At 42.5% G+C, this 22,389-nt stretch overlaps 3 protein-coding genes across 9 annotated transcripts; 2 read left to right on the top strand and 1 right to left on the bottom strand.

The window, feature by feature from the left end:
* Positions 1-2,385: 2,385 nt before the first annotated feature.
* LOC143011230 (ras-specific guanine nucleotide-releasing factor 2-like) lies at positions 2,386-13,834 on the top strand. Of its 6 annotated transcripts, none has more exons than XM_076164041.1 (29): positions 2,386-2,664; positions 4,698-4,804; positions 5,325-5,472; positions 5,718-5,807; positions 5,915-6,168; positions 6,280-6,359; positions 6,707-6,900; positions 7,062-7,171; positions 7,291-7,409; positions 7,523-7,686; positions 7,835-7,901; positions 8,020-8,156; positions 8,304-8,386; positions 8,492-8,740; positions 9,036-9,122; positions 9,273-9,470; positions 9,549-9,775; positions 10,253-10,378; positions 10,458-10,547; positions 10,708-10,814; positions 11,074-11,186; positions 11,480-11,540; positions 11,912-12,015; positions 12,146-12,230; positions 12,432-12,629; positions 12,746-12,825; positions 12,902-13,022; positions 13,109-13,177; positions 13,249-13,834. In XM_076164041.1, exons 1-29 carry the CDS (start codon positions 2,386-2,388, stop codon positions 13,342-13,344), a joined length of 3,843 nt encoding a protein of 1,280 aa, XP_076020156.1. In that variant the 3' UTR covers positions 13,345-13,834. The 6 variants fall into 6 exon arrangements, with proteins under 6 accessions (XP_076020156.1, XP_076020157.1, XP_076020158.1 ...); XM_076164042.1 differs by having other exon boundaries at positions 9,273-9,562; positions 9,644-9,775; XM_076164043.1 differs by lacking the exon at positions 9,036-9,122.
* A 762-nt stretch (positions 13,835-14,596) lies between these two features.
* LOC143011232 (ubiquitin-conjugating enzyme E2 L3-like) lies at positions 14,597-17,245 on the top strand. The gene is made up of 4 exons (XM_076164045.1): positions 14,597-14,706; positions 15,620-15,715; positions 15,829-16,015; positions 16,248-17,245. The coding sequence occupies exons 1-4, from the start codon at positions 14,680-14,682 to the stop codon at positions 16,400-16,402; spliced, it is 465 nt and encodes a 154-aa protein (XP_076020160.1). The 5' UTR covers positions 14,597-14,679; the 3' UTR covers positions 16,403-17,245.
* LOC143011233 (creatine kinase S-type, mitochondrial-like) lies at positions 17,246-21,099 on the bottom strand. Of its 2 annotated transcripts, none has more exons than XM_076164048.1 (9): positions 20,916-21,099; positions 20,508-20,706; positions 20,321-20,416; positions 19,732-19,953; positions 19,286-19,371; positions 18,651-18,774; positions 18,295-18,429; positions 17,909-18,034; positions 17,246-17,574 (listed from the first exon to the last, which is right to left on the bottom strand). In XM_076164048.1, exons 1-9 carry the CDS (start codon positions 21,062-21,064, stop codon positions 17,458-17,460), a joined length of 1,254 nt encoding a protein of 417 aa, XP_076020163.1. In that variant the 5' UTR covers positions 21,065-21,099; the 3' UTR covers positions 17,246-17,457. The 2 variants fall into 2 exon arrangements, with proteins under 2 accessions (XP_076020163.1, XP_076020161.1); XM_076164046.1 differs by lacking the exon at positions 19,286-19,371 and adding an exon at positions 18,986-19,071.
* Positions 21,100-22,389: the final 1,290 nt, after the last annotated feature.

The following is a 22,389-nucleotide window of genomic DNA, read 5'->3' as shown; positions in this document are numbered from 1 at the left end:
TAAGCCACAACATACAGCTGTTATCAGTCACATTCTGACATCATAAAAGTACATTTTCTTTAGCTTACCGGTCTGTTGTCAGGATTCCTCTTCCAGACATTCACTCTCCTTTTGCAATGCTGCAGATGATGTCCTCGGTGTATAGAGCTACTGTATTAGAGTGAGAGAATGTGTGTATTTGTTTATGTGCGTGTGCGTGTGTGTGTGTGTGTGTGTGATGACAGAGAGCAATGGTTGATCCCCCAGTTAGCAGCAGAGCTCTGGTTGATGGAGATGAAGACGTAAGTTGAAGCTCTATAGCAACCTGGCAGCACAGTGTGTCTTCTTTGTCTTTCATTAAAGCTGCAGTTTGTTCAGCAAGGCCAGCGGAACACGGAACTGCCTCACACCACTTAGTTACGTCGTGAAAGAAAAATTATTTTGTCAGTGACATCTCCATGACAACCATCAAAGAGGTGGAATGACGGCACATGCTGTAGTTGTGCAAGAGGGACATTTGGTGTAATTTCAGGCGAATGCAGATAGGCTGCAGTCGTGTTCTCCACTCGACAACAATATTCAGAATTACATTTTGAAAGCATTATTTGTCTTGAGGAATAATGTATGTATCTGTACTCTCTGTCATCTGCACCGTCTGTCATCACCTGTAGGCTTAAAGTCTCTGCAGAATTGGTCAAAATGCAGTATCTCACTGATCAGCTTTCTTTGTTGGGCCCGCTCTATGATGAGTGTCATTTCTGGGTCGGTCTCTCAGGTCAAACAATCGGGATGATCTTTTGTCATCCCCAGAGGAAAGGTGCCGACCCCTGACCTAGAGAAACAAACATCCCCTGCCCCTCTGGTGGAATTTCTTGTCATAACAGGTTGGTAAACCTCTTGATCTCAGACATATTCCAGAATCTAGCAGTGGAGCACGGAGCTCCTCTTTCTTCCTCCCCCCTCCACCTGTGCATTTCTAGGTCATTGAATCATTACTGCATCTCACTCATTTTACTTCTTCACGGAGTTTCCTGTCTTCTCTGGTCTCACAGGTTCTTGTGGAAGCCTCTCCTGTAGAGATAAAGATCCTGTCCTGGTATCTGTATTTATATCATTAGCCATATTTACACTGGCACTATTGTTGTTGTTGCTGCTGGGCCTCTCTGTGTGTGTGTCTTGAGTCTCACTTAACTCATTGATCTAATGCTCAGTGTGCAGATACTGGGGAGGCGATCACGTCACACAAGTCGCTGTGTTCTGATGTACCTTCACAAACAGTCCTACAGCTTGAGCATGGGATTGCTGAGCCCAGTTTGAGTCGGTGGAGTTCTCCCTGTCTGTTGTATGACAAGTTGGATAAGTCTGACCAGTTCTGCACAGACTTCCAAATAGTTAATCTAACAAAACCTGACTCTTACCCTCTACACAGGATAGAGGATTGTGTTGATAGGGTTGGAATTGCTTCTTATGTAACCAAGCTGGACTTAATAAAGGGGTACTGGCGGGTTTAGAACTGAAGAAGCCTTTCGGATGAGCAAATACCAGCAAATCAGAGGTAATGAGCGGTGAAACGTCTTCAAGCCTTAAACAGCAGATCCAGTTGCTTCAGATGAACTTGTACTTGGATATTGGGCTGTAGAAATAAGGTTGACTCGACCTTTTGAAACATCTTCTGCAACTTTGTGGTATCTTTAGTTGGTCAAAGTGTATATTTGCTGTTCATGATTGAATGTGATGATGGCATTGGTCTATGATGATCTTACTTGTAAGTGCAATGAGTGTCAACCTCCTTGTTAGTCATTGTTTGGCTGTCATCTGTTGGTTTTCTAAAGCCAATGTGCGTCTGCGTTGTGACATCCATGCTGCTGCTGCTACAAAGAACAATGTGCCGCTCCATGCAGTGCATAAGAGGACGGGTGTGGACTAGATGGCGATATTACGCACACGTATTGCTTCCATTTAAGCTGAATGAAGCGCTGCCCCTGTCTCTTTAAACTGCTGTCAAAGCCGATTAGTGCTGATCGCCGCCTTCATTCTGTTCCCCGTCTGTTCCGTCGATCTGTTTGCCTTTCTAAACTACGACAAGCTTTCTTTCTTTTTTCCTTCCCCCGACCATTTTACAACTTGGATAGAAAGAAGTCGTCTGTTTATCAGTTTGCAGCGATGGGAACTCTTCTCCAGACTTTGGACGACAGAGACGCGTTGAAGTGTTTCTATTCTCTTATTGGAGGGGCGCCGAGTCAGTGAAAGCTTGTAATGTGGACAAGTCTAACTTTGTATACCGATCCTCAGCCTGAATCACACTTCTGTGAGCGCTGCGCTTTCTTTCCAGTGTCTAATCCTGCAGCGATGTGATGCCACGGTTTACGATTTGATTTAAAAAATCCTATTCACAGCGAAGATAAGATGCAGAAGAGCGTCCGTTACAATGAGGGTCACGCTCTCTATCTGGCGGTGGTTGCGCGTAAAGAGGGAACCAAGCGCGGCTTCCTGAGCAAGAAGACCACCGAGAACAGCCGCTGGACCGAGAGGTACTTCGCCCTGTACCAGAACGTTCTCTTCTACTTCGAGAACGAGCATAGCTCCAGACCCTCCGGTATGTACCTGCTGGAGGGATGCACGTGTGAACGCGCACCGGCGACAACAGGCTCCGCCATCGCCAAGGAGCCCATGGAGAAGCAGCAGGTACGCGCTCCCTCACCCACAGAGTTGTTACAACACTTTATTAGGGGAGCACAGGGAAGTCATATATATATATATAAGACATGGCGAAGATGATATACATGTGGTGTGGTCAATATAGAAACGTATATACAGGTACAGCTCAATAAATTGGTCGTCTTCCCCATGATTGTGTCGCTGACTGAACCAGACAGAGACAATTTAAGGCTCAGGAAACCTCAGCAGGTGATTTGAGTTAATGAGCTGATTAGAGTGTGAACTTTTTCACAATATTCAAAGATTCTGAGATACTGAACTTGGGGTTTTCATGAGCTGTAAGCCATAATCATCAAAATTAAAACAAATAAAAGAGTTTTCCATTATATTATTGGGGCTATTGATGAGTGCTATGTCTGCATTAAGGCTCCATGTGAACCAGGTGCCTGGTGCTATGGCAACTGGAAACTCTTTCCCTCAGTACAACTGCAGGCTGTTTGCGATCACCAGGGAAACTTCCATCATGGATTTATTAGCTTCCCTTTTAATAAATGCTTGTCATGAAAAATTATAATGTTAAACTGGCTTGGTGTTATAGTGTGATAATTAAGTGTTCCCTTAATTTTTTCAGTAGTAACATTAACCATTATTCCATTAATGAAATGGAATGGAATTTAAGGTAGCTTCAAACAATGAATGAGCGATGGTGCATGATGGAAATAAATTGAAATGAAATTATCAAGCAGCCTGAATTTCCTATTTATAAGAGTCACTCACTGTTTAGATCATCTGTGGAGATATTTAAAGCAGTGGATCTCACAACTTGTATTGTTGAAGCGATGTAGTTGTTATCTGCAGTCCTTTTGCTGGATCACAGCACAGGTTTCAGTGAACTTTTCACACTGATCTGGGGTCTATTCAAGTTGTTTGAGAAAAAGTAGCTAGAAACCAGCTAGTTTGAGATCTCAGAAGGTCTTTAAGGTCGATAATTCATGCGGAGGAGAAATCCCTCAGGAATTTAAGAAAAGTTACGATGTTGTCGGTGATGCTCTCTGTAGTGGGGGCGGCAAGCAGAGGGGTGTGTGTGTGTGTGTGTGTGAAACAACATGATAAGAAGAACATGTAATGGCATTAGTGTTCTTGTTCCTATTGAGATAATTTGTAGACATCCCATAACAAAGTCTCTCTCCAAAAAGGGAAATTATTTTGAATCCTGATTATTCTTGTCTGCAAAGGTGTTGTAAATCCATGTCTTGGCACCATATTCTGTAGGTGAATGGAAGTTCAGATTCTGTCCAGAGAGGAGTTTTATTATGGCAAGGAGATAACGGTCCACAATCACATTCCAGTGATGCTCGGTTCCAGTCCACATTTGCCTTCCTTAGTGTTCCTGTTCCAGTTCCTCACCTTCAGAATTAAAATGAATTTTGGTCACTATGTAGAAAATGTAACCTTAATTAATGCACAAAGATGTGACATCCCTACACCATCATTTATTACTTTCAATCAATATATTAATATTTACTCCATATTGTCACATTTGTGATATTATACGACATATTCTGGTTTGAGAGGAGAAAGTAGGCCTGTATAGTAATGATGTAACGATAAGCGGGTGAGAGACATTAGCTAGCGTGTGATGACTACAGGCTTAAGGGCTTGCGTGTGTGTGTGTGTGTGTGTGTGTGTTTGTGTGTGTTAGGGAGGGTTTACATAACCATCAAGGCTTGTATAGTTCCTTGCTTTGCTAATACGGCTTCCCCTGCTTCAGGCCTGCTTTAGAGGATAAGATCGAGTCACAGAGAGGGGCAAACAGGGAGCTTATAGCCTACTTTCCCTGCACCCAACATCACCGTGTCCATAAAACAAAAATCATTTAATTTATCTGACACACAGAAAGGTCAGAGAGCTCATGCCTCTACTAAGTCCCAGCAAAATTGCATATCCTAACCTACAAATCAGATGTAGGAAAACATTTATGTTGTATGTTCATTGCACAGTGGTATTGTGAGCATCATCTTGTATCCGAGTAAAGATGACCTCTGTACTCTCTAATGCAGCACTACTTCCTGGTCATTTTTGGCCACGATGGACAGAAACCTTTGGAACTACGGACTGAGGAGGAGTCCGACTGCAATGAGTGGGTCGACTGCATCCATCAGGCCAGGTAAGAAAGGACTGGAATTCATGATTGTTCAGCTTTTTCCTCTTAGTCTTCAATTCAGTTTCTTTTCCCCTCAAAGTTGTATGCATTGATTACTACCCCTGATACTCAATTAATACCTACATTAAGGCAAACTCTATTTAAAATAGGCTGTGACTGTTCATATCAACCACATTCAGGTACTTCACTGAGAGAATCACTTAAAATGCACATGATGCACATTTGTCACAACTGCTGCATGTTATTTATGTTCTTCTGTGTATGCATGTGTGTATGCATGTGTGCCCATGGGTGTGTTATGCTCCAAGTGGTCCACATGTAGGTCACACTGGTGCTGTATTGCTGCACCGATTACATCACAGACTTAAACCTGCTGCACAATCTAACATTTATTTACTCTCTCTCCTCTATGCCTCAGTTTCCTATTTGTTATGTTAATTTAAACACAATATTGTTGACATTACCTTAATGAAATGTTGTTTTTCCCATTGCTGTGTCCCTCCCTTTTCCATGTTCGCTTTAGTTACTCTGACATCATCATTGAGCGTGAGATCCTGATGCAGAAATACATCCACCTGGTTCAGATCATGGAGACTGAGAAGACAGCAGCCAATCAGCTTCGCACTCAGTTGGAGGACCAGGACACAGAGATAGAGAGGCTTAAAGCTGAAGTATGCTTGAACGCATTCACATGTGTGTGCGCATGCACACATAAATACACATGCACACATGAAATACACTCATGAGACGAATCAAACCATGCAAATGTATCTGACGGGACAGGAAAACACAAATATATTCACTGTGCTTCACTCATCCCAAGACCATTTTCCTCATCATGCAGAAAGATTTATCCTGATTTCATGAATATTTTATCCTTTGTAGCTCGTATTTCTACTCTGTGTTGTTGTGCCAGGTTGTTGGGTTGAACAAAACCAAGGAGAAGATTCCGCCCCACGAGAACATCCAAGATGAGGAAGATCCAGACATTAAAAAGATCAAAAAGGTACCATGATTGAAGTGATCAGTTTATTTTATCGAAAATGCATGTATAAAGAAACAAAAACAAAGAATCAAGCAATTAAAGACATCTATGATACTGTGGCTATGCAGGTGCAGAGTTTCATGCGTGGCTGGCTGTGCCGTAGGAAGTGGAAGATCATTGTCCAGGACTACATCTGTTCTCCTCATGCTGAGAGCATGAGAAAGAGGAACCACATTGTCTTCAACATGGTGGAAGCAGAGACTGAGTACGTCCACCAGCTCAGCATCCTGGTAAACTGTTTCCTCAGGCCGCTTCGCATGGCTGCCAGCTCCAAGAAACCTCCCATAAGCCACGATGATGTGAGCAGCATATTCCTCAACAGGTACAATGTTTTTGTTTTGCTGTGTGTCAGCAATTAAGCACTTGCAATCTGCTTTGATTGTATTTGGATGTTGGAATATTCGTGGTTGACATGCAATGTGTTCTTCCCTAGTGAGACCATTATGTTTTTGCATGAGATCTTTCACCAAGGCCTCAATGCTCGAATAGCCAACTGGCCCACTCTAGTTTTGGGTGAGTACTTCTGAGCCTATATGATTCTATGCTACATTTTCACATATTTTGAAGAGGAATACATGTTGCAGCTTATAGCACACATTCCAGCTTGTGTGGGTTCAGTTAGGATGTATTGTACATCATTTATATGCAGATAAGGTATGAAAGAGTGGTGTGACTCTTCATGATTCTATTATATTACTATTCATCACACTATTTTCGATCCTTTGGAGATATTCCATATAAGAAAAATTCCGGATGGGTTAACCGAGTGGTTTTGTACTGTATACTGTAGTTGGTATTTAAGGTTTGTGTGTGCGTGTGTGTTTGTGTGCTTACATATGTACGTGTTTTGTCATGCACAGCTGACCTGTTTGACATCCTGCTGCCCATGCTGAACATATATCAGGAGTTTGTGAGGAACCACCAGTACAGTCTGCAGGTGCTGGCAAACTGTAAGCAGAACAGGGACTTTGACAAGCTGCTGAAACAGTACGAGGCCAATGCTGCTTGTGAGGGCCGCATGTTGGAGACATTCCTCACTTATCCCATGTTCCAGGTAGCTCACTGCGTTTTTTGATTGTGTCGAATATATGCAAGCGAGTATGTGATCAACACCACTCAGATAGAAACTCTTTAGCAAGCATCATGGACTGGAATGTATCTTCTACACGTTTGTGCGTACACACTTTGAATTGAATTGTAAGTTGCTGCTTGCAGATTCCACGGTACATCATCACTCTCCATGAGCTACTGGCACACACGCCTCATGAGCATGTGGAACGCAAGAGCCTGGAGTTTGCCAAATCCAAACTGGAGGACCTGTCAAAGTAAGTGTTTGCTCCATCCTCCTCAAAGGAAAGTGTTACTTACGCGATTACAAGGAAACTGATGATGATGATGATGATGATGATGATGATGATGATTGATGATGATAATATTTTGCCAGGATGATGCACGATGAAGTGAGTGACACAGAGAACATCCGGAAAAACTTGGCCATAGAAAGGATGATTGTAGAGGGCTGTGACATCCTGTTGGACACTAGTCAGACCTTTGTTAGACAAGGTGAGGGATATATCTCTCTCTCTCTCTCTCTCTCTCTCTCTCACTTGCTCTGTCTTACCTTATTTTCTTCTATCACATTACACTCACCCCTCCATCGTTCCCACCATCCTCAGGATCTCTCATCCAGCTGCCATCCAGTAGCGAGCGTGGCATGCTCAGTAAGGTACGGCTGGGCTCCCTCTCACTGAGGAAGGAAGGAGAGAGACAGTGCTTCTTGTTTACCAAGCACTTCCTGATCTGTACCCGTACCTCAGGAGGAAAGCTTCACTTGCTCAAGGTCTGCCTCATCTTCATCACGCAATGCCTTCGTTTATTGTTTCAGCTACCAGCTACTGGAGTGATTTTATACGACCATACATTGTCAAAAGCTTTTTTCTTATGTCAGACTTACAAGCAATGACTACTGTGTTCTTCTGCCTCAACAGCAAGGAGGAACATTGTCTTTGATAGAGTGTACTCTTAACGAAGAGTTAGATGCGAACGATGAGGACTGTGAGTATCCAATGTATTAACACCAAAGTTTATATAATCCTAAATTTCTACAACCACTGACATTTAGATGACTTAACAATACCTAATTTAGATCAGCCTCATGTCTTTATCTTTGCAGACAATGCAGCAGGTCAAGGCTTCAGTCATCTGCAGTTTAAAATAGCAGTGGAGCCTCCTGATGGTCAGACCTTTTATGTTGTCCTATTGGCTCCTTCACGCCAGGAGAAGGCTGCTTGGACCAGTGATCTCAGCCAGGTAAGATAAAGAGTTACTGTATGTTCAGTTATATTCACAGAGTTTAATATGTTGCACTAATGGAATCTCATGTTTCCTGACACAAATGTGAGTGTTCTTATTTTGTCAGATTTCTAACCCTACCTCATATATTTCCTGCTGTTTTAGTGCATCGATAATATCCAATGTAACGACCTGATAACCAGCGTGTTTGAGGAGAACTCCAAAGTTACCGTGCCGCACATGATCAAGTAAGAAAAAAGGCTGGGCTCAATAGTAAAAAGGAATGGAAAGAATTCTATAAGCAATAAGTTGCAATCAATATTTATGTTTGTGTTGTTTATGTTTTCTTTAAGGTCTGATGCCCGACTGCATAAAGACGATGTTGATATTTGCTTCAGCAAAACGCTCAACTCCTGCAAGGTCCCACAGATCAGATATGCCAGCGTGGAGCGCCTGCTGGAGCGTCTGACAGACCTGCGCTTCCTTTCCATAGATTTCCTTAACACCTTCCTGCACACATATCGAATCTTCACCACAGCTGCCGTGGTCATTGACAAGCTGGCGGACATCTACAAGAAACCATTTACCTCCATACCTGTCAGGTATATGTCATTGCTGTTTTGCTCAAGATGTTTACTATTTTCTATACAATTATGGTGTTTCCTATTTTAGGGGACTATGCCTTTATATTTACTACTTACAATATATAACGTTTTTGTTTACAGTTCTGTATGCATCTTCCCTTTCTTCCCCACACATGGATTACTTCCTTCAGTCATTCATTCCATTTTCTTCTGTCTTCCACATTTGTTCTTGATAGTCGTCATTATTCTTCTCCTCTTCATCTGTCACCTTTTTCCCCTGTATTCTTCCTCTTCCTGTCACGCTCCATCTCAGGGTTGAGCAGCATTCATGTGATCGTCTGTCCATCACATCCCTCTGTCCTGACTACACTCTGAAGATCACACAACTTGACCAGTCCAAGTAAACACTATCCTCAGGTTTCCTCACCTCCCATCTCCTGATTGTTACTCTTTTTGTACACAATGATGTCACTTCACTGACATCCCTTGTATGTGGAAGATGGGACCTACAGTATTTTACAGGCAGATCACTTCCTCTCCTCTCTCTCAGGTCTCTGGAGCTCCTCTTTGCAACTAACCAGGGTGCATGGGGAACTGACCCCTTGAACAGCAAATCCCCAAGGCTGTGCCGCAAGTTTTCCTCTCCTCCTCCTCTCTCCATATCCTCTCGCACCTCCTCCCCTGTTCACAGCCGTAAGCTCTCCCTCAGTTCACCCGTTAGTGCCAAAGCAGCAGCCCCCTTGGAACTGTCCACTACCCCCCCCTCCAACTCCCCCACATCCAGTCATTGTCCCTCCAACTCCACTCCTTCACCCACCTCCACCAGGGCTTCTTCTGGCTTTTCCTTTCCTCCACCTACCACCACTTTCTCTCCCAGTTTCCCTCATGGCTCTGGGCTGTCCTCTCCACCCCCTTTCTGCACCAAGGCCCCTCTAAACCTCAGCCATGGGTCCAGTCCCCCAGAGTTAAGCCCAGCCGCAGGGGTGGATATCAGCGGAGAGCTTCCTCGCATAGACGCCTTCTGTGGAAAATTGAGGCGCAGCATCCGCAGGGGTACAGTTGCATCCACAAGCATATGATTCACATGTACGCATCAGGAGGATAGATACTGTTGATGTTAATACCTGGCAGACACTGAATGTACAGTAGATAGCCTTTTGTCATTAACAAGGTGTTTATCCATTTGATTTTTGACAATTGCTGCCATCTACTGTACAACCTGAATCCCTTGAATATAATCTATATTTATTTAGTTATTATTTGTGTTTTCACTTGCATCATGCAATCTGGTGAGATAAGGTCACAAACAGAGGTCAGCAAATTTCTGACAACAAATTGGAGAGAGCAAAAGGAAATAAAGAGAGAAATTGAGCTTTTACATGGTTGCCATTCTGCCTTACACAAGGAGAAAATGAAAACAAGGACAACTAAGCAGCATGAACAATGAATAACTAAATATTTGGCCTATATGTGTACCTACAGCATGTAGAAATGCCATTTTTGAGATGTGATTCAATGTTTCTGTGATAGCGGTCCTGGAGACAGTTTCTTTGGATAAGTTCATTCCTGAAACAACAACCAACAGCGAGCAGGGCGACATGTCTCCCTGTCGCTCACCCTCAACACCAAAACATCTACGCTACAGACAGACAGGAGGTACTAAGTATACAAAAACAGGCATGTGCTGCTGTTCATAAGTCCTTATATGCTGTAATATGTCTCTTGGTCCATACAGTCACATCAGGGGAGAACTCTCACGTTACAATGTCGCCGGCTTCAGCTTTTGCGATTGCCACTGCCGCTGCTGGGCACAGCAGTTCACAGGGTGAGCTCAAAGCAAGGCATGCCATGTTTTTGGCACTCAGGATAGGATAGGACGTTTATTTATCTCAGGGATGGGAAATTCACTAACTTCACTTCTCTTCACTTACGTAATAACAACTATAAAAAGACTGTCTTTTTGATCCATTTTCTTTTCCCACTAGGTTTTGGTAATCCTGAGAAGGCCTGTGACAAAGAATTCATCATCCGCAGAGCTGCTACCAACAGAGTGCTCAATGTGTTGCGCCACTGGGTGTCCAAACACTCCCAGGTGGGTACGCAACTTATGTTGTTGCTTGGGTCCTTTGGTTCATTGGTTTGGGTGAAGTGAAGTTCCTGGCCAGGGAAATACCCCTTAAAAGTTTGCTGCTGATCCAAATTAAAGTTTTTAAGTGACTCATTGACATTGTGAGTTTTTAAAAAAAAATGTTTTGTCAAAGCTTAGTGACAATAATCAGGCATATTTATCTCTGCTTAAGTCAGCATGTTTAACGTTAACTGTCATCTTGTCTTGTGTGTGCATGTTTCAGGACTTTGACATGAACTGTGAGCTAAAGATGGGCGTTGTCACTCTGTTAGAAGAGGTCCTAAGAGATCCAGACCTGCTGCCTCAAGAGAGAAAAGCCACAACAAACATATTAAGGTACTCAAAGCCCAAACAAGAAGGCACATCAGTGAAATTATATTCCACTTGTTTTGCTTTTGTTGACACTGTTAGAGAGTTTGTTGTAATCTTTGAGGCCATAGTTAGCCATGGCGTTGTATTAGATAACATCATACTAAGATGTGCTTCTTCATGTGTTAGTGGCAGGAGACAAAAATAAACAAACTATGCAGGAAACAGGATGGGTTCATGCATATTATAGTCAAACTCCAGTTTCACTCAGAATAACAAAATGCGTGCTGCTGTAAAGTCATGTGTGTGTCGATCTTTAGTGTCCTTTCTCAGGAAGAACAAGATGATGCTCAACTGAAGATAGAGGACATATTACAAATGGTTAGTATTACTCCACTCTAAGCAGAATTTAAGAGGGAAAGCCATCATCAAATTGCTTGTTGTGCTAACATTGAAATACTTTATCTCCTGGTTATGGAACAGAAAAGCTGTCCCCTACTTCACTTCATTGTGGTAAGAACAAATTTCATTTTTGTGAAGTAGTTAACACCGTATTAAACTGTGTTAAGTGGTGAATTTTGTCAAAATCCTGGATAAATTACCACATACTGGATTCTAAGTATGTCAATGCAAGTTAGTTTGTACAAAGTACTTTAAAACCAGTTGTGTGAGGTTGTGATATAGTTTCTGAAAGCTAGCACTCATGAAAATACAAATTGTGTGTGTGTGTGCGCATGCGTGTCTGTGTGTAGGCGGAGAGTCCTAAGCCTGAGTGTTTTGAATCTCTCTCAGCCATGGAGCTGGCAGAGCAGATTACCTTACTGGATCACATCGTGTTCAGGGGTATTCCTTATGAGTAAGTAGTAATCAGTCAGTTTGTCGCAGTACTATTATGAACGGCACATATCAGGAGATAAACAATATACACTATAGATGTATGGCATTCTAACATTTTATGATGATGATTGTACGATGTTGTCCTGCAGGGAGTTCCTGGGTCAGGGCTGGATGAAGGTTGATAAGACGGAGAGGACGCCATATATCATGAAGACCAGCCAGCACTTCAATAATGTAAGTGTTACGGCCTCAACTCTGCAGGGACTGTAACACAAGTGTATAGTGCAATTGTAATGTTTGCTTTACTTCTTACATTACAGAAAAATGAGGAAGAAGTTTTGGGACTGTGTTTTTGTTGTTTTCACATACTGAGAAATCGTCATCGACACAGAATATAAAAGTCATTTTTGTCTCCCTCTCTTCCGATCACTACAGATGAGTAACCTGGTAGCATCTCAGATCATGACTCACAGTGATGTTGGATCCAGGGCCAGCTCCATAGAGAAGTGGCTAGCAGTGGCTGATATCTGCCGCTGTCTCAACAACTACAATGGTGTGCTGGAGATCACCTCTGCTCTCAACCGCACCGCCATCTACAGACTGAAGAAGACATGGGCTAAAGTCTGCAAACAGGTTTAAGCTCGTTTTTAATCCATTCTTTAAAGAGGTGTTGGTTGATATAGTATCTTAAGGAAGTAGTTTAAGTATAAATGCTTATACTACTAACTGTCCATGTGCTTTTCTGTCAGACAAAAGCTCTTATGGATCGGCTGCAGAAGACTGTGTCATCAGAAGGGAGGTTCAAGAATCTGAGGGAGACGCTGAAGAAGTAAAAGCTGCTAATCATTTAAAAAAAACATCATATTACAAAAATCCATTTCTTACTGTTTTGTGTATGTTTACAGCTGTAACCCTCCATGTGTCCCTTACCTGGGCATGTACCTCACTGACCTGGTTTTCATTGAGGAGGGCACATCAAACTTCACTGAGGAGGGAGGTCTGGTTAACTTTTCCAAGATGAGGATGGTAAAGAAAGAATCCTTTATCCTCTCTGTTTGACTTGTTTCCTAACCGCATCAAATACACTTATATTTGCTATTCACTCCTTCTAGATTTCTCACATCATCCGTGAGATTCGCCAGTTTCAGCAAGCCCCTTACAGAATAGAGCAGCAGCCCAAGGTCTGTCTGAGAAAATCACAATTCAGTTTGGTGTCCGTGCAAAGTGTTATAACCATCTCACCTTCTACCAGGTGACCCAATTCCTATTGGATAAGACATTGGTGATGGATGAAGATACCCTCTATGAGCTCTCGCTGAAGGTTGAACCCCGTGTACCACCTGGCTGATTATAAATGTATTTCATACAGAGATACACACACATTCCAGGTACATGTGTTGCCACTTATGAAGTGAAGATTGGTCATAAACACCAGCAGGTTTTGTGCTTGGGGAACGCAGGTGAAAATGTGCCATTCTGTATGGATATACCATATTTAGAAACATTTGAACTAGCTTTCTAGCAGGAGTGGTCCAAGCCAACTATGCTTGCTGTTGCTTCTTGAAGACGTATTGACACTCCACCATGTAGCTTCCTTAGTGTGGAGTGAGTGGTGGGAAGTAAACTGGGATTTATTTTGAGTCCTTTACACCTTTACAAGGAGAAGGCTTGGGTCACATGGGGGTCATGTGAGGGTCATGTGAGTGCATGGATGGTGTAGCCAACAGGAACAGAAGCCTGCCTAAAAGATGTTAGCGATGTAGTGTAAATAGATAATAAGTGGTGTCCCAGCCCACTCCTTCCATTTAAGTCTTTGTCTTTCATACCATCTTATCTGTGTAAAATAACATAGTTGTTGGCATCAAAAGTGTACAGGCTGATTTCATGTAATTTACCTGTAATACAGAAGCTTATGTTGATTCTAGCAGTTAGGTCTTGCATTTAATAGCACCTTTTGTTTATACTTTAAATTCCAAATGTAAAATGGCTGAGCACTATTTATTTTAGTTCTCTTCCTTGACAATCAAAGTAGGGCTATAAATTGTTCTTCTCTCATTTATGTGGTAGTAGTTATTTTTTTACTTAACGGTCCTGAATTTCAGTGGGTTTTCATCTGACCAAAAACCTTTCTTACAAATGTATATGAAGTGCTGTCTCTTACGAACATCTCATTGTTACAGTATTATTAGTGCTTTATCAATGTGTTCTTTCATATTTGTATTTTAACCATTCTGTTTTAGTAACAATAAAATCTTTGCACTGTTCATTTGTAAAGACTGTTATTAGACTCCAAACCTGTTTTGTAGGATAAACATAGTGTCCCCCTCTGTTCTTCAGATACAGCACCCCTGTCTGTCTGTCTGTCTGTCTGTCTGTCTGTCTGTCTGTCTGTCCGTCCGTCCGTCCGTCCGTCTGTCTGTCTGTCTGTCCGTCCGTCCGTCCGTCTGTCCGTCCGTCTGTCTAAACAAGGACCAGCATAAATGCACTGGTCCTAGTTAGACTAATTGACTGAGAACACAAACATCTTGGGCATCCCTGGTTCTGCGTCACCAACCTACAATGGCGTTAACCATTAGGTGGCGGTAACCCACCATAATGTCTACTGGACTACCTACATGAATCGGTAAATGAGAAGAAGAAGAACTGGCTACAAATCAGCTACGAAGAAGACAGCAGCAGCAGGATGACAGCGCACGTGAGGCTGCACCGGGTAAAATTCACATATTCTTGCCTAAATGGCCTTTTAAACAGGTTTAAGTTCATATGTGAAGCTTAAATACCGAACATTGTGGCGCTGGTTGAATGAAAATATCGTTAAGCGAACGAAAGAAGTCCTTCTTTCTCGAAGCTCCGATAAAATGAAAGCCCGAAAATGAAAGAAATGAAAATGAAAGCAGTTTGACTTACAGCTCGACTACTTCGTCGTCTTAACTGTCCGAAGAAACGTTTGAATTCTGTCATCAGTGTTTCCGTGTCCCCGGCAAAACTACGGCATCACCTTTTCCGCGTTTCACAAGTAGAATAAAGATAAGACAAACTAAAAAGCTGTGAGTCAGAGCGTAGTTAGTGTTGACATGATCAGCTGTGAAAAAACTGCACCATCATCTTTTCACATCTGACCTGTCTAAACTAGGATGTCGGCGAGTTTGTTTGACTCTTAATAGCCTCACAAAAGAACGTATTAGGTTTCTTTTTAGCTTCCGCTATCTGTTCAAAAGATACCAAACAACACTTGATTATCACAATGACCGATATTCTTGCCGAGGTCGTCCAAAAGCCTCGAAAACCTCAAGAATTTCCAGTATCGATACTTTTCAAGACTTCACTAGCTTGGACAGTCCTAGTTTAAAGACAGGAGTACGTTTGAGTTTAGAAAGAGAAGTGTTGCTTTCTGATCACATTTCTGAGATAGGAAGTTTCCCTCTATTAACATTTAAGTGACATTTCGTCACTTCCTGTGTCTAACCCAACTGATTATAAAATGTTGTGGAAGGAGTTAATCACTATACCACTGAGCAAAGAAGTTCCACCAAAACAGAAGTGATAACTGGATGTTCAGATTTGGTACCAAATGTTCCTGCTGCCAAAGTTGTGTTTACTGACTTCTCAATCCTTTTTCTTAGGAACTTGATGACCTTCGCAAATCTGGAATGAAATATTTCCGCAACATTCAAGTGGATGAAGCAAACATTCTGTCCTGGCAAGGCCTTATTGTCCCTGTAAGTTCAAGTAGACAAACACATATGTGTATGATTAAGATTGAATGTTTTTTTTTTTTTTTTTTCTTCTTGATTTCTTTGTATTCAAATGATCCATGTTGTTTGGTTTTCAGGACAATGCTCCATATGACAAAGGTGCCTTTCGTCTAGAGATCATATTTCCATCCGAGTATCCCTTTAAGCCTCCCAAAGTCACATTCAAGACCAAAATCTACCACCCCAACATTGATGAGAAGGGCCAGGTGTGCCTATCTGTGATCAGCCCAGACAACTGGAAACCAACCACCAAAGCTCGCCAAGGTATGAAGTGTGTGACCATCTTACAGGTCTGATACTTCAAGTTCCTTACACTCGCAGAACAAATGAAGTGTACAATGCCACTGTAATCTTTGATTATTACAAAAGAGAAAAGTCAAACTTGCAAAGTGAAGTTGAACGTTATAGCTCTTATCAAATCTTATGCACAGGTACAGTGAATGTAATTGTGTTCATACGTTATAGATTGAGCCTGTTTGTTCCCCGTTTGTTGCAGTGATCGACGCTCTTGTTTCTCTGGTGAACACGCCTGAGCCCGAGCATCCGCTCCGAGCTGACCTGGCAGAGGAATACACCAAAGAACCCAAGAAATTTGTGAAGAATGCTGAGGAGTTCACAAGGAAACATGGTGAGAAGCGACCTGTGGACTGAGGCTGAACACTGAGGCTCCTCTGCACACCTACACGTTTCTACTGCTCTCTGTTTCTGTCAGGACTCTGGCTTTGTTAATTGCTTTCTACTGGTTTTTCTGGGAAAAAACATTAAAAGATTTGCAGTAGTGTTATGTCAATGAAAATGTCCGTTTTAATGTTTCCTTAAATAGTTTTTTTGCTTATGCAAAGCCGTTAAGAATTTCCGAGGTTGTAATGCTACTGTCTAATTCCTTATTTGAAATTTTCTTGTTGCCTCATTTGCACTTTACTCAGTGGAATTAACCCATTCCAGCCCATGAAAGTGATTTACTACTGCAAAATTCTAGATGTAACGGAAAGAGCCAAGAAATGAATGAAATTGCAATAGCATCCATCTTTCAAGTTTTTGTATTTTGGCTTCAGCAAAATGTTGTTGTTGTCCCCTAAGACGGTTTTTTTTTTACTGCATAAAAATATGCAAACTAGGAAGCGGGATCAAGGAAAGGGTTTGTGCAGCTTTGCTTTTAGCTTCAGTGATGATTTGGTAGCAGTTTCTTTCCAGATACATACCTGTTTACTTCAACTTATCGATTCTTTAGCTGGTTGTTGTTTGAAGTTGGAAGATTTGATTTTCAGTAGTGCAATAATGTCTAAAGATTGATGGAGAACATGAGTGATACCATGACGCACTTATTTGTGGAGTACATTTGCACCTTTTTTTTTCACTGCGATCACCAGAGAAGTCAATCTGATCCTCTGTTGTCTTAGTAACTTTAGTATTTAATAATGACACTCACTATAAACCTTATGCCAAATGCTTGTCATATTTCCACCTCTTTGTACTTATTAAAAACAGCTAAAACTCGACAAATGTTTCATTCAGTTTGTTTTATTGAAATGGAGGTTACAGTGAGGTAGAATTTACCGTCAACACGAGTAAAATCAGATTAGTCTAAAGAGCCATAATCCCTGTTGAGGGGATAAAGAAACACAGCCTCAGTGTGTGATAAGGGATAATGGAGGAGGAGGAGGTGCACCCCGCTCACCAGCGCCATCACGAGGAGAGCATTTCTCTCATTTCCTAAACTGAGCGATGGGAGCAGGGACTTTGATCTCCTGACCTTTCTCCAGCTTCTTCTCACAGTCAATCAGGTAGTTCACACCATCAACCAACAGCTGGACCAGCTCCACCTATACACACACACACAAACACACACATGCGGATAGTTTGTTTCTGTCCCAACTCACTTGAAATACTCGTGAATTCTGAGGCACTTGTACTTGTAGAGTTTCCCTCTACTACTTTTCTTGTGTTATTCTTTATTTTCTTCTCCATTTGGGTCCAGTCACAAAATGGGGAACTTTTTGTTTTTGGCTGAAACAAGTAATGATGTCTATACCAAATGTAATGAAGCCATTTGTATAAGCACAAATCATGGACGTTTCATTATATTATTTACTTTTTCAGGGAAAATACACATAAATATGACTGGGAAAACTCAATGGAACAGTTTTTGATCCAAACCTCAGATTTGCCCAGACGGTCGTTGTTGGAGATGTCAAAGGTGTCTCCAGTAGCTGCTGTATCCACTCCTCCTGTGCCTCTTTTCTGCAGCCGCAGGTTGTCAAGGATTTTGGCAAAACGTGGCTCCTGTAGTGTGAATCACACATCAGATTGTGGACAAGACTGAGAATACAAAAGCAACATTCATTTGTAAACAGACCTCTAAGGGTTACACATATGGGGAATTTGATGATTTGCTTGTGTTGCAATGACCTCAAACCCCATCTTATCGCCTGCTCCCCCCATTCTGTGCCTCACACTCTTTGGTAGGAATGGCCAAGGTAAGAGGGGGAGCAATGTTTGGGACATTCCCACGTTTGGGTCTTTTGTGTGTGTTGGTGCGTTACCTTGCTGAGTTTGGGCAGACGTACGTGCACGCCTGCCCTGAGGCCAGTACCCAGGTTCGAAGGACAGGTGAGGATGTAGCCGAGATGCTCATTCCACATGAACTCCCAGCCTCTCTCCTGGATCAGATGCTCCACCTGTGGCACCAGGGAACAATTAAATTAAAGCTTTGGAAACCATCCAATGTCTTTCAGTCTGACACCAAAGATCCAACTATCTGAGGACAACTGAGGATGGGAATTTGGTATGGACATTAATGATCCCAGAGGATGAATCTGCTTTTTGTTATCCCCTTTCATCTAGCACCATCAATAGATTAACTTCATGGCATATTAGTTTTGGTAGCGCATTGGTGTACCTGTTTAAGTCCTCTGCAGAATCTCTCAAACACTCTCTTCATGTTGCCTCCTTTCTCCATGGAGATGACTCTGGTGTGGTCCTCCTCATTAATCCAGATCAAGAAGGTCTTCTCATTATTGTGCCTGGGGAGAGCCAACTAAACCAGCTAAGTAAAGAGCTTTCAAAGTAAAACACAACTTTCTGTCACTGCTTGACACGTTTAACCTCAACTACATGAGACTTCATGAGAAGCATGCAGAAACTCTTGATGGATATTGTCTCCAGTTCCACTATTAGTATGGATGCCTGAGTCAGTGACACAGCAGACATGCAGGAGAGCTGAACAGTGCCTACCAGATGCCCCTGCCGTCTGGCCAGTCTCTGGCCATAAAGGCACAAGTCAACAGTGGGGACACAGGCTTGTCAAACAAGAAGTGGTCCTACATGGATGGGTAGAGGGGCAGATGAAGGAGAAGAAAAGGGAGTCGAAAAGGGAAAGAAGAAGATAAAGGGAGTACAAGTCACAAACAGTGAAAACACAAGTCACAAAGTTTCAGAGAGGAGCAAAGGAGGCTGTTCCTATGGTGGAGAGGTTGAAGTAGGGGGAAGTTTCTTTTTTTGGTTTTCAGGTTTCATTGAATGGATCAACCTTACCAGATCCCCCTGGCATCAGGCCAGTCACGGGCCATGAAGGCCGAGGTGAGTAAGGGAGACACAGGTTTGTCAAACAGGAAGTGATCCTTAGATGGGGCAGCATGAACGAGTCAAATGCGAAAGATAAGTGCCAGTGAAACCAAAATTAAATTACAATTTCTATATGTCTGAGGAAAAACATAATGACAGCTCATACTCCACTAACAAGAACACAACCCACACAATTGTTTGCTAATATGATTTTTATTTTAGGGTTTACTATCGTTACCAAAAAAAGACTAGTTATGCTTTCTTGTTTGATCAGGTTCTCGTAATGTTTTAAACTATTAAAATCAAAAGAAAAAACATGACTTTCATTACATTTTTGCTACTTATTTCCTAGTGCATGAGAAGCTTTGATATGGTAGAAAGAAACCGTTAAAAAAGCAAATTAAAATGTGGCTTACATCAATGAGCTGCTGCTGCTCCTGCTCTGTCATGTCTCCCAGGCTGTAGTAGTGTCCAGCCAGGTCCCCCTTCAGACCAGCCAGAGCTGTCACAGCCACCCGCTCTACCTCACGGCGCTCAGCCCTAGAACAGGCCGGGGGGAGGCTAAGCCCACGGATACTGCGACCGGTCCGGACACGGGACGAGAGAACGTAATTCTCATCAAACACACCATGTGTGATCTGGAGATTGTGAAGGGGAAATGTAGAAGACAGAAGTTACAAGGAATACAAGGAACAAGGAATGTTCGTTCTCTGACACTCAATGAATGGATGGATGGATGGATGGGTCATTGGATGGATGGATGGATGGATGGATGGATGGATGGTTCATTGGATGGATGACTGACACGCTGGATGGTAGATGTTCATGGATGTTGGTTATGTATGTATGGACAGATGAAGTAATGGGCAGATGGTTGGCAGGATGGCTGGTTGGATGGGTGTATGAATGAAAGGATGAGTGGACAAATGGGGGAATGGGCGAATGTATGAATAATCAGATGGGTGGATGTATGGATGGATGAGATGTTGTCGTGTAAACAAGCACCTTGGAAGCATCCAGGTCAGTGGGGTGTATCATGGTTCTGGGATTGTAGCCATTGTGCCTGTCAAGGATGACAGGGTCAAAGAGGTCAGCAAAAACCTGCAGAAAACAACAATGGGAAAAAAACGGATTGTTAGAGTGATGGTTAAAGTGATTCACACCAGGCCAGTGGACGTTTCCCCTCATTTACCTCATAAGTCTCCTCATCACCAGCCACGCAGCCCACTGTCTTGATGAAGGGGTGTCCAGGGTTATCCACCCCAGTTTGGATGCACTGGTCCAGGGTCCAGTTGTTGGGAGTGACCTTGTCCCTGAGTTTGGCGTAGATGGCTGGAGTCAGAGCAGTGGCCATGCAGTTGTTGTGTTTCCTGAGGTCAGGAAAGTCAGCGCTACAGGACAGGAAGGGAAAGTATAAATATGATTTAGTTATATTTACACTTATGATACGATGTAGTTATGACGGAGTATGTAGTTGTAGTGTGATATGTTATGCTAATGTGGTTTTAATAGAATAACTTACTGCTGCTGAGATCATAATGAAGGTAGAACCCATACAATCATTTGAATTCAAAGTGTAAGAGGGGACATTTGTGCTTACCTGGGAGGATAGAGCTTCGTCCTTGCCTCCGCAGCCAGAGTGCCATTTTCACTCAACAAGTAGCCAGTCCCCATCGTTCCTGCACCCAAGCTGGCCAAGAGTACCGCTGCATTACGCCCAGAAATCAGACGCGTGAAAGAGCTTGCCATCGTGCTTTTTAACAGCTGTGTGATTCTACGTCAGTGGAAAATGAGCTGGAGGGGAAAAAAAGAATGTCAATGGTGGTGATGTGTTCCAAAACAAGGTGGACTCACTCTCTCTTACACACAGGTCTCATCTAGAACAGTAACAAGCACAGAGTGTGAAGGCCAGTGGCAGATGGTTGTTGTCTTGTCTTGGCTATTCTGAGAGAATAGCCTCTTAGCATTAGCAGACACACCCACAGACTGAAGAGATTTTACAGAACACACTACTAAAGCTTCAGTCATGGACAGCTGCCACAAGACACAGTTGAGTTCTCATGCAAAAAGTACATTTTCATTATTTTTAACCATTCAGAAAGAAAAGCATGAACATTTCTCCATACTCTTCTGCTTTGGCTAAACACTGTTTCTTGACCTATATGAAGAAACAGAAAAAAATCTGGAAGTATCTTAAATATTAAATCTTCATTGAATAAAGAGGCCTTCACTGAGATTAATTGAAGCCTTCACTCTTGCTCTGAGTGTTTCCATTGTTTTAGAGTACATGCCAGCCTCGTTTAGTTTCGTAAAGATTTGACAGAAACAAGTCAAACATGATTGTCCTATCTGCTGAAGAATGTCTGGAGGAAACAAAACTGCATATCCACTGAGATTTCATTTTCATTATTACATTCCATTCCTGAAGTTTAATGTCTAAAGGACAAACATAAGGTCACAGTCCGTGTTGCCCTTGACTGTAACTTAGATGCTGTGATGCTTACTGCTGTTAATCCTTCTCAAATCACTTTATACCTTGTGTCTGAGCGTCGCTTCTGAACAAATCCACTGTCTTTTTTTTCACTGTAAAATGTGACACATTACAATACACTCATTAAAAAGTGATATGAAGAAGTGACATCATTCATCCATCTCGTTGGGTTTTTCCACTGAGTCAGACCTGTCCACTATTTAGGTCATTGGTAAAATTATTTATATCTCTCTGCAGGGCAGTTGTGAGCCAGGGTCCAGTGCCAAGCTGAGTCTGGCACAGATCGCAGTGACATTCTGAACTGGTCACAAGACCGGATCCTCTTTGAGGTCAAGTCAGAGACTGAGGGATGGAACCAGAGAGAGCAGGTAGAGAACGCATAACAGTTAAGGTTACGTGGAATGCCGACAGACTGGCATTCCTGGCAAAACCGGTTCTCAGGCCTTGTGATCCTCCATTGGTAAGTGACTCTGTGGATTATGTGGTTTTACAGTCAGGATTACACCATGACCGGCAGTGGTGGGGGCTGAGACTTCTTCGAGGATTGACCTATACTGCTGGGCGAACACATGACAGAGAAGCA

Source organism: Genypterus blacodes, unplaced genomic scaffold, assembly GCF_046128005.1.
Source record: "Genypterus blacodes isolate CSIRO-AG114 ecotype Tasmania unplaced genomic scaffold, CSIRO-AGI_Gbla_v1 ptg000133l_1, whole genome shotgun sequence".
In the NCBI taxonomy this organism is placed as follows: domain Eukaryota; kingdom Metazoa; phylum Chordata; class Actinopteri; order Ophidiiformes; family Ophidiidae; genus Genypterus; species Genypterus blacodes.
This window is presented reverse-complemented; position numbering and strand designations above follow the sequence as displayed.

Coding starts and splice junctions, on each gene's coding strand:
- LOC143011230 (XM_076164039.1), top strand. CDS start 2,386: ATGCAGAAGAGCGTCCGTTACAATGAGGGTCACGCTCTCTATCTGGCG. Junction 8,387..8,491: donor ACCGTGCCGCACATGATCAA/GTAAGAAAAAAG, acceptor GTTTTCTTTAAG/GTCTGATGCCCGACTGCATA. Junction 10,815..11,073: donor GGGTGTCCAAACACTCCCAG/GTGGGTACGCAA, acceptor TGCATGTTTCAG/GACTTTGACATGAACTGTGA.
- LOC143011232 (XM_076164045.1), top strand. CDS start 14,680: ATGACAGCGCACGTGAGGCTGCACCGG. Junction 14,707..15,619: donor CGCACGTGAGGCTGCACCGG/GTAAAATTCACA, acceptor CCTTTTTCTTAG/GAACTTGATGACCTTCGCAA. Junction 15,716..15,828: donor GGCAAGGCCTTATTGTCCCT/GTAAGTTCAAGT, acceptor TTTGGTTTTCAG/GACAATGCTCCATATGACAA.
- LOC143011233 (XM_076164048.1), bottom strand. CDS start 21,064: ATGGCAAGCTCTTTCACGCGTCTGATTTCTGGGCGTAATGCAGCGGTA. Junction 20,707..20,915: donor ACGAAGCTCTATCCTCCCAG/GTAAGCACAAAT, acceptor CCTGTCCTGTAG/CGCTGACTTTCCTGACCTCA. Junction 19,372..19,731: donor AGCAGCAGCAGCTCATTGAT/GTAAGCCACATT, acceptor GCCCCATCTAAG/GATCACTTCCTGTTTGACAA.